This window comes from Argopecten irradians, chromosome 6, assembly GCF_041381155.1.
Source record: "Argopecten irradians isolate NY chromosome 6, Ai_NY, whole genome shotgun sequence".
Classification (NCBI taxonomy): Eukaryota; Metazoa; Mollusca; class Bivalvia; order Pectinida; family Pectinidae; genus Argopecten; species Argopecten irradians.
In genome coordinates this window covers 25711959-25723414 of record NC_091139.1, presented here as the reverse complement: position 1 = coordinate 25723414, position 11456 = coordinate 25711959, and the positions used below count along the sequence as shown (strand labels likewise).

Sequence of the window (11456 nt, the reverse complement as noted above, 5' to 3'; positions counted from 1 at the left end):
ATCGTACTTGTACATGGGTAGTTATTGTGACGGTCCACGGTCAGGTCATCCATAAAACATGTTTGATGGTTGAGAGACACCTGTGGACTGTGGTCATCTTAAGACCTCTTGACTCTTTCAGCAGCTTTAATGCTTATCTTCACCTCCATCATCAAAGGAAAAAGTGATACTGTTTAATCAGTTACGATGCTCTTTCTACGAACCCTGCCAGGCTGTTACCATCAAATGACTCCTCCACAATGCTGGCAATGTGTTCAATGATCTGGTAATGCTGCAATGCTATCTCTCAGCTTGTGTGGGATGCCCTGATTTGCATAGGTAAAACCAAACCTTAACAATTATAAAGTCACCTCTATCAGCGCTATGAAATCATCAGCTTTAGGACATTTGTATGTTCTAGATAACCTGAAAAGCCTGGAACTGCTCTCTTCTTTGCTGACATGTTGATGTAGTGCTTACTCAGTGTGTAGTTGGTTAGCTGTCTATGAGAAAATGAGCCATATGTAGCTTCTTGTTCCCAAACACTTCAATGAAAACACAATATACATACAATTCATGTTATAGTAGGTTTTTATTGGCTATGAATTCTACATCCTCTTCTTCATAACAAGGCTCTGGAGGGCTCTCCCAGAATCCCTCAGGAGCATTTTCAAGTTGGTTGGCTCGGAAACTATGAATGGCTGTATCGTTGAAAATGTCAGTAAATCTAAAAAGTCGTTGGCAAAGGCACTTCTGTACAATAGGGATATATCTGTTAGCAATGAAGGATAAATGAGTTCAAAAGTGATATTTTTACTTTTTCCATCCGGGGCACAAATTTGGTTGGAACAGCTGGAAGTACATGTACCCAGACAAATCTAGTACAGTGTATCAACAATATTCCAGTTACAGTTTGGTACATTTGCTGATATTCTTTTGAAAAAAAGGCCATAGAACATATATTTGTTAATTACAGAGTTATCTGATGCTGGTTGTTACATTATGTGTTAGTGAGCAAACATCATAATTTTCAGAGAAAACGTAATTTTTGCCAACAAATTAAACAAATGACATAATTATTTAAAATACATACCTAAGCCTAAAGAGCAGATAACACTATAATATGCAATGACAGAAATATGTTATACAGAATCACTAAATGATCTTCCCAGGAATTAAACAGAAAAGGAAAAATATATAATGGGAAAGGATACACATTGAATATAACCACCAGTTTTCATTAGAAGTCGGCTAGGAGTGCTAAAACAAAAGAAAAAAACCACTCTCAATATAAACATCTTCTTTTAAATTACATCAATACAAAATGAAGGAATAGAGAAAAGAATATAATGCTTATTTTATAGTAGATAGTTGAAGCTCAAAACTCATTCTCATTTTATTTTTATATCAAATTTAATCAATTACCCTGGTAATTTAATTTAAAGTATTTTGTTGGTTCCAAGTTATTTAAAAACTTTTTCAGTTTTCTATTTCAACTAATATTGAATACCCTGGTAACTTTAATAGATAACATGGTCCTGGAGTCAATGTGTTTTGACTGTGTTTATTTAACAGAAGTATCTTACTTTGTCAGTTATGCTGGTGAAACTATTGCCAATGATAACCATGTTGGATAAGTGTTCTTTGCTCCAGTTGGCCCATAGAAGATTATTACATAAACTCTTTCCACAGTGAGGCATATAAAACAGCGTCCTTGTATCAAGGGTACATGGCCGTTTACCTTCCTGTGAACATAATATGATATGCATGTTCAGGGTTCAAGTTACTGTGAACATACATGTATTACTAAATACATGGTTCAGGGCCAATCGCCTTCCTGTTAAAAATAATAATGATTACATGGTTCAGGGTGAATCTACAAAATACATGGTTCAGGGTGAATCACATTCCTGTGAACACAAGTTTCATATGTACATTCAATAGAATCATGGCCAAGCAACTTTCAACAAGTACAAGAGATCCCAGAGGGATCTTGGTGCCTACCAAAGAATGATCTATGTCTGACAATGGAAAGAGCAATCTTTTCTCTGCTTTTCAAACTTTTACTACATACTACAAGGACGTATATGAGAAGGATAAGTCACACTGGGTTTTGGGGGAGTACAAGGCAGGAGCTTTTGTGTTTACTGTGGTTACCGTCTTACTTTCTGAAGCGGGCCGTCATTTCATGAGCTGTCATATATTTTTTTTAACGAAAATTTAAGACATATCCTCTAAATCTTCTGTCCTTAAATCAAGTTATAAATGTTGTGAAATTTAATGAACTTTACATTGGTGTTTCGTTTGACTCGATAAGACAAGTATTTGTTGAGAAAAATGGTTTTTTATTCCCGGTTTCATGGGCGTCTCGCGTGGTGTTTAGTAATGTAAAGAGACAGTCACGAATCCTTCTCACTTATAAATCCTTGATACTACATACCAAAATCAAAGATGGCTACCTGTCAGCCATCTTCTTGATTGGTCAATTCTAAAATGCAATATGCACAACTACATACAGGAGCATGCACATGTAATTTGATACAGATCCCTTCAGTACTTTCTGAGAAATAGCGGTAACAATCTTCAATTATCAAAATCCAAAATGGCGTCCTGTCGGCCATCCTGTTCACTGATTGGTCCAAAAATGCAATATGCACAACTAGGGACCTAGGGGAACCTGCACATGCAAGTTGATACAGATCCCTTCAGTAATTTCTGAGACCTAATGATAACAAACTTTGATTATCAAAATCCAAGATGGCGTCCTGTCGGCCATCTTGTACATTGATTGGTCCCAAAAATGCAATATGCACAACTAGGGACCTAGGGGAACCGGCGCATGCAATTTGATTCAGATCCCTTCAGTACTTTTTTAGAAATAGAGGTAACAAGAATTGTTAACAGACAGAAGGATGGACGGAAGGATGGACTGATTGACCCCAGACCACGGATGACCGGTGATTTGAATAGCCCATCATCTGATGATGGTGGTCTAAAAACATATTTTCATGGCTCTCCGCCTATCCTTTTCCTGTCAAAGGCCTGATCAAAATAATTGTCACAAAATGTAAACCTATCAAAATGCAACCAAAAACATAAATACAGAGCTAGCATATTACAATGTAATGAAGTCATCAAAATGTCTGTATCAAAATGTGACTGTGTGCTGCACCAATGACCAAGTGGAACATACCAACAAGACAATAACCAATGGAAACATATCAAAGTAACTGACCAATCAGATAATAGTGTCAGAAAGAAACTGACCAATCAGAGCATAGTGTCAGAAAGTAACTGACCTATTAGACCAAGTGTCAGAAAAAGAAACTGACTAATCAGAGCGTAGTGTCAGAAAGAAACTGATTAACATCAACTTACTTCATTCTTGTCAATCACTTTGAAACCAAGTTCCCCTAGGATCTCGGATTTCTGCATTCCGGAACTTTGGATCATACAGTAGGCACTCCCTTGCATCAATCTGTTGATTACACAAATATATCGGTGATATTCACATAACACTTCTGGAAATATCTTAATAACACCATAATTTCCTAGCAGCAATAACCAGATTCAAAACTCTTAGTGGTGGAGTTATATCCCTTCAAATTATTTTTTTTGAATGTAGAATGTTTATAAAATAAATATGTTTGTTTGAAATCAGATCTTCTTGGTGAATTGAACGCTGGTAAAATCTTGCTGAACTCTTTTCAATTTTGAGAAGTCCACATACCTTGAGGTGTTCCCTCATTGCCATCAGAAGACAGAGTTGGTATCTTGCTATAATGCATTCTGAGAAATTCCCCAGGCCATAGCAGACTGCCTGATGTGGTAGCTCTTTGGTACCATCTTTTTCTCCATCACTTTGAAAGACTTTTTCAATCAAATCTAAAAAAAACAATCTGCTATATATCTTCTACTCTTTTCAGACAGCCAGCCAAAATGAATATGTGAGAAGAGCAAAAGATAATATATAATATTGTACTGTATTCAACCCAATATATTTACATTTCCGTTTTCTTTTTGCTGTATAACCTTACCAACTGCGAAATCGTTTACACTTGCGTAAACGCAGTGGTTTGTCGCGCAAAAATACAAACACCGGAACTCTAACTTCTGCAAGTAATGTGAATGCGCATCCTCAGATTTAGGCCTATTGTATCTGTATGAAAAATCTTCAATATACTGCATGTTTGAATGTAATGTAAATCTTTAATTTATATATCAACAAATAAAATATTTAACAAATATTGTATAAATGGTATGAAAAAAGATGAAGTTAATTTGGAACTATATTTTGTGTACTCTCTGAATTTGACAGCATTTCCCGCCAAATTGAAGCCAGCTGTTCCGGGCTCAACGCCGTTTGACAATTCTTACTGACTCACCGACTTCAAAAAAACCTTTCCTTCAACATCAGTACCGTTTTGAAATCGACTTCCTGACGCATTACACATTTGCACTCACGTATTTTTGTGAACAAGTTGCGTCACGGTTTGTTCCAGATGATGGTTTGAATAACAAAGGGGATCGCTTTGCTGGATACCAATTATATTTGTCTAACATCACTGACTGGAAAACCGGCGTCCTGTGTTATGAAGACACGAGTAGTAATGAAACAGAAGTAGAAACTGTGATAACACATCAGTGCCCATTTGTAGCCCAATATGTGACTATCTACAACTATAGAGGTAATCCGAAGAGACACGACTGGTATTCCGATGACGCTTATTTAGAACTTTGTGAGGTACAAGTATATGGTACGTAAGATAATTTGTTTCCTTCAGTTAGTGTCATTCGATCCAGAACTGTGTCTTTATACTATGTGGATGCTGTTTTAGGTAGGTTTAATATAGGTTTATACAGAAAAAGACTTTGTCAACGTAGGATGCGCTTTCTCTTCTGAAACACCTATCTTGCTATGAGAGGTACTTAATCAACATATTTCTAATGTTTCACCGTTCAACATTGTATTGTTGTATTATATCATAGCATTTGTTTCCCTTTTACAACAATCGCCGTGTCTATTAGACCCAAATATACATGTACTGGTATTTACCTGATTTTTTATATAAATAAAAAAATATCAAATAAAGAAACTGCTGAAATCGATGTCAAAAATTTAAATAATGATTAGCATATTCTGTACTTTAAACGGAAATCAAAACTTATTTAAGCTGGTCTAGGTGATGTAATCCTAACAGCGGAAATAATGTGCTTGTTAAATCGTATCATTTTTGTTCATATCGTCATAAGTTTTTAGGCATATTTTGCTTCGTGTTTATTAATAGAATGAGACTAACTGTATTGTCCCTTAAGATATATAAGGTTTTTAACAAAGAATAAATAATTAATTAGGTTGTCCAAGACAGAAATACGGCTACGGTGATTGTAACGAGATGTGTCCTGATGGCTGTTATCAGGGAACCTGTGATGCTTCATCTGGCTCCTGCCTTTGTAAGTATCAGAAAGACGCTTAATTGTGTAAACGCAAGGCTGTCATTCGACATTTATACCTGAATTCGATCATAAAGATACGTTATTCATTAAATTAGCATCAAAATTGCAACTCTCTGATAAATGAGATAAAAACCATAGCTTGAAAGAATAATTTCGTGTTTTGTATTTTGTTGGCTCATTAGGTCACCTGAACGAACCTCTCACAGAAAAATATCGGAGGTAGATTAACATTTTCGGAACAATACCTGATTTCCTATAGCATGGTTTCATTGTTCCCTCATGCGGTATAAACTTACCTTCATCCGGTCGATGTGATCCCACCTGTTTAATTGTAAGAAATTACGCATCCATTGTAGACTGTCCACCTGGAAAATGGGGAGTTGTCTGTGACATGGATTGTCATTCTAATTGTAATGGAGGTTGCAACGTTAACAACGGATCATGTGCAGGTATGTCACGCGTCTACTGTATATTTCTAAATGTCGGTTTAATTCATTCCCGATGTGGGTAAAGCAATTTGTGTACCTAACATGGTTCTGATGTTATTCTAGGCAACTCAGTTTTTTTCAATTAATTAAAGCTCTAATATTTACTCTAAACCTTATATTATTATCATAGGACATCATTAATGCTTTAATTTAAAAGGATATATAAATTATGTTTACTTTTATGTTGAGATGCTCTAAACTTGGTTTAAAGCAAATTATGTCATATCTGAACGACTGGTCCATTGAACAGTAGAAGTCTGATTACTAGTTCTTTAGTTAAATTTCATGTTTTCGTAAATTTGCCTTACAGATTCATAGCATTGAAAGTGAAGTAATAGTCTACGTAACTATACAACTTGACACAATAAGTTGACGTTTAGAGAGTTTTCTATATCAGCAATTATAGATAATAAAATAAATGAAGTTGGTTCATTTTTTGTTGAAGAAAGGTAATTTGATTATTTTCCTCTGTGTAGCTATTTAAAGAATGTTCTTGGAAACCGATTTTTTTTCCTACCTATTTTTCTATTGTATATTAAACAGAGGCCAATTCTACAGTATCCCGAATGATGCAATACAGAAAAAATATAAGATGAAATGACATGTGTCTCTTCTATTTTTTTCTATATCAAGCCTATGATATTTTTTCTTCATAGGATCAACAGAGCAGTGTATTCCTAGGGAAGAACTCACAGTTGTAACAGTCCTTGGAACCATTGCCGGCCTTTGTCTGATAACGGCTATTGTCCTGTTCGTTTTACTCTTGCGGTATGTCTACTGATAATTAGAGGTTATTCTATGTCAATTTTGATATCGCATCCTTTATCAGCCCGAGACCGCCATATCAGCCCAAGGACCGCAGGCCCGAGGTCTGATATCAGGTCAAGGGCTAATAAAGGGTGCGATATCAAAATTGACATATCATAACCTTTTTATCACACATTCTGAAAAAAAAGAGAAAGAAATTTTAACAATTTAAAAACATGTATTAAAAGGTATTGATCAATGACCGATATTCCACTGGTCATATTGTGGGCCAATTTAATGTTGAAACAGTGGAAAAACTTCATTACATGTACACTGTACATGTATAGGTTTTTTACAAATACATAATCCCCGGTTCAATGAACGAGTTGAAACATAAATTTTAAGCAAAATTAACAAGATCCTAGTGAATGTTAACTATCACTTAAAATGATAATGTTTTCAACAAATTCCGGCAAAGCGGGTTCATTTCAGAATGATCAGTTTTACAACGGACAGGAATTATGATTATGAATTCGACAGAGAAATTAAACTACACGTATTAAACTGTCTAATTTATTCCTGTGTCTCTTCTTGTTGACAAACGTATGTCGTTGATTTTATTTATAACGAATACATTCTTTTTTTTGTTATAATTATGTGAATTGCGATGCTTTGTTTTCGGCACTTTGGACAAAACTCATTTCAACCTGATCTTAGTCAAGACCTTTATCTCCAGTAAAATCATCATGAAACAGACTATTTCTGATTTCTGATATCTTTCTCAATACGTTTATCCGAGAACTATTTTGAAATTGAAAATTGTATCCGTTATTCAACTTATCGTCTGTAGGAAACTGAATCGAAGCGGCAACTCTAAAATCCCGAGCGAAAACCCCGATACATCACTTACTCGGGTTGATAACTCATCGTATCCACCTGGAAATAGGTTGATAATTGTATAATGATATCAAATTATGACGTCATAATGTGATATCAGCCCAGGCGCTGATATGAAGGCACGGACAGCACTAGTATCGCATGGGCAAAACGTTCATTATCAAAAACAAAAGTGTGATAATAGTTATTATATGAATTTTACTAATTTATACAAATTATAAAAATAGGTTTGGTTAATTAACGCGGTCGGCTACGTTTGTTAATTATATATGAGTTATAAGTTTCCGTTTGATGAAAGGCTTTGTCTGTAACCCTATACGGATCCTGTTGTATTTTCTATCAAAAATAATCAGATTAAAATAACCTGATGTACTTGATAACATGTTGCATTAGGTGAGTAAGTGTTTTTGATATTGTAGGTCAAGGTCCATACTCAGAAAAGAGCGAGAAAAAGGTAAGTAAATTATTATTTTTTTTACTGTAATATCAATTATAGAATCGGTAAACTTTACAATTCTAACCTGAACGCTATCTTAACATCAAAATCTATGAGAAAAAAAAATCACAGAAAAAATATGTATACATTCAAACTCATAGATTCTGTCAAACTGGGTTTGGATTTATTTTTCATTATTAGGTGCGTATATGAACAGCTTATGATAGCTAACAAAAACATTTTATTTTGATTTAATAATCAGTGTTCATGTAATAAAATCGATGATATTATTGCAGATGCACAGTATGAAGGAATAGATTTAAGTGGCAGAATCGCTCCGAATATCTACGAAAGTGCGACATCCACCATTTCAACAAATTGATTTCGGTCACAACAACGGAATGTAAAACGCTGGATGCATAATGTATATCTATACTTCCATAATATTTGATACACAGGGACTTTAAAAACGAATCAAAGAAGTGGAAAAGAAGAATAGGAGAGGGAAAAAATTACAATGGACATCAATTCGGTAGATTTCTATAACTGTAATATGTATCAGGGCTGATCCTTCTTGATGGAGATCTCGGAATCTGTTGCATGCCACTGGTAGCAAAAATATTATATATCTCTTTGAAAATCTGTATAAATCGACAAATAATTAGCATATGTACATACGATTTACATGCAGAAATAAACAACAGAACTATTAACAGATATCGTACCTGTACTACGAACAAATACGTAGGATACCTAGCCATTAACATTATACTCCAACCGGCTTCCTACCAATATGTAGCCTTACAAATGCATCGCGCACTTGTTACATGCAACCGGTGAATTATGCAGACTTATATCCGGACGCTCGAATAACTAGACAAGACATACATTACTTCCGGTGTTTATATTTACAATCTGGCGACACTGCAAGTAAAACACATCCCGTTTTCATCACATAACTTGTATTTAGATGTAAACAAATAGTGCTGACCTTTTTATCAAATTGTCGATAATATTTTTATTTTTCCTTTGTAAAACTGTTTTATTTTCCGTTCACTTCATACGCAACATTTAACATTGACTATAAATGCTCAAAGAAAAACTACATAAAAACAATGTTTTCTGTAGCTTTTGAGAAGGAAAAATAACAAGCATAAAAACATCTATGTCAACGACTATTTTCTTGGTTTGGTAGAAGTGATTAAAGATGTCCCAACATATCACCACAGGCCCTCAACCTCTGGGTCGCGAGTTTGAATCCTATGTGAGGCAGTTGCGAGTTAATGAGCGCTGGTCGGTGGTTTTTCTCACGGTACTCCGGCTTTCCTCCACCAAAAAACCGGGCATGTCCTTAAATGACCCCGGCTGTTAATAGGACGTTAAACTAATAAAACCAAATCGTCCACTTTATACTCAAGACTTAGCATTAACTAAAAATGTTCAAAGAGAAACTACATAAAAACAAACTAACATATATACATATATGTCAACAACTAATTTCGTGGTTTGATAGAAGTAAAATTTTATCTAGAAAAAATAACCAACTCGAGTGAAGAAGTAACTTGCTTTGTAACTACTAGCATCTATGTCACCATTACGCAATCGTTCAATTTCTAAATAAAACAATTCTGCCATTGACTAAAGGTCAGTTTACTATATCCCCCTGTAAGTAGCACACATGTGAACTCTGCTAGGTTGTATGCTGACAAAAAAAACTCAAAGATATATAATGTCAGTGAATCAGTCAATAAAAAGCTTAAAGCATAAAAGGTTCGAAAAATCGTGAAAAAAGACACATATATATTACACATGTTATCAACTGCAAACCTCTTATAAATGATTGACGTAATCACTGACCCTGTTCATTGCATCAACTGTATAACCTGTTTGTCATGTTTCCGTTCATTATATTTACTGTTAAAATGTACATATTCACAACATAATAATTTTGATTTAGTTATTTGTGATATACATGTATCTAGGTGAGATTGGTTGACTGTGCGTTTTCCCACATAACACAAGTTGATAGTGAATAAAAAGTCTGCTGGTCGTAAGCAGTCAAACCTCGAAAGAGTTCATAATAAAGATACACTGTCTATTTGTGCATAGACCTGGTATACTTCCGGGTTCTCCAATGACAACGACGCAGATTTTACACAATCATGGCTCCCAGAAAAATTGCCTTTCTACAAATTTACTTGTACATGTTCTTTGTCCATCAAACAAGATCAGAAGGTAAGTACTTGTAGACATAAGACAATTCAGATATCACATTCAGGTGAGTGGTATGCGTTCAAGGACATAGACTTGACGTAAATATTGGTCGATCTAAGGCTGTGTAACAATTGGGCTTCACACCTTAATTTTACTTATAGGAATATCATGAATGGTTCATAATAAAAGATGTTGCTGATACTAAAAATAAAAAAATGGAAATATATTCGTTTATAGTAATGCATATGTGGCATTGTGATGCAATGCGTAAACGTATGGTAACAGTGTTCATGGTTGAGTGTGTTTCGGTAATATATATGTAGCACTCGCTATATAGTGTTTAAGAGAGTTATACGAACATATATTGGGCCCATGACACATTTTGTTTTGGTGGGGGCGAAACACTACTTAAAACATGTATCTCATAGACGTCCTTGTAACCTATTTATCTGATAGCCGAACGCTGTTTTTATTGTTCAATTTTATGCTTATAACATACAACTGTGATTTGGATTTGAATACTTAAAAGTGAAATTATAACTGTTCTCTCACTTTACTGTAATGACAGACTCACTTACATAACTGATACTTCACAAGGAAGGAGTTATTTCTCGCCTTGGTTATTTTCGCTTCATGAAACAAGCAGCCTGTCAGACGGTTTTCCAATGACACATGTGTACAATATATGAAATTTCTTGATTTTTGTGGTGTTGATTCTCCATCAAATTTGTTGATGACTGTTAGAATTACAACGTCCAGTTAACACTGTATAACCTCATGAATATTTTTAATTGAAGATGATAATAGTGTTGATATAATATAATAGTTACAGCAGCAATAGTAGTAAATCTGTTGTAATCATATCATCGACCTTTTCTTTTGTTGATTAACATATACGAGTTTACATAATATCCCCAAAGATATAGGTTCGTTGATCAATGTTATCACATTTCCAAAACATTTTTTTAATTAAAAGATTCAATTTGCATCGGACAGCAGACAAAGCTTACATGAGCCCTATGTACGATTTGATCATATCAGTGGTTATGTTGTTGTATATACATGTATATTCTCCCATACCTACACGTTTAAAACTGTACTCATGTCGCCTGACGCTGTATTGTATGGCTACTCATGCAATAAAGCCTCGAGACATCACAGCGTCAACAAAATTACTATTTTCTCGGTGCAATTTTGACAATTTTTTTCAGAAAGTAGGCTGGATTTACTTTAAAAGA

At 34.7% G+C, this 11456-nt stretch overlaps 3 protein-coding genes across 4 annotated transcripts in view; 2 read left to right on the top strand and 1 right to left on the bottom strand.

Annotated features, from left to right (window-relative positions):
- Positions 1-552: 552 nt before the first annotated feature.
- Positions 553-4167, bottom strand: LOC138326412 (SRR1-like protein). The gene is given in 8 exon segments (XM_069272521.1): positions 553-711; positions 713-751; positions 1194-1239; positions 1567-1724; positions 3358-3405; positions 3407-3457; positions 3710-3878; positions 4163-4167. Coding segments are annotated over 8 exon segments (669 nt in total). The 3' UTR covers positions 553-558.
- An 82-nt stretch (positions 4168-4249) lies between these two features.
- On the top strand, positions 4250-9007 carry LOC138326411 (uncharacterized). Its single transcript, XM_069272520.1, has 7 exons — positions 4250-4254; positions 4318-4736; positions 5335-5433; positions 5793-5885; positions 6581-6692; positions 7988-8022; positions 8301-9007. Exons 1-7 carry the CDS (start codon positions 4250-4252, stop codon positions 8384-8386), a joined length of 849 nt encoding a protein of 282 aa, XP_069128621.1. The 3' UTR covers positions 8387-9007.
- Positions 9008-10016: 1009 nt separating this feature from the next.
- LOC138325442 (uncharacterized) overlaps positions 10017-11456 on the top strand; it is a 47384-nt gene continuing 45944 nt past the window's right edge. For both annotated transcript variants that reach the window (XM_069271120.1, XM_069271118.1), the window contains exon 1: positions 10017-10239. In XM_069271120.1, the coding sequence (XP_069127221.1) occupies positions 10167-10239 (73 nt within the window). In that variant the 5' untranslated portion in view covers positions 10017-10166. The remainder of the gene's footprint in view (positions 10240-11456) is intronic.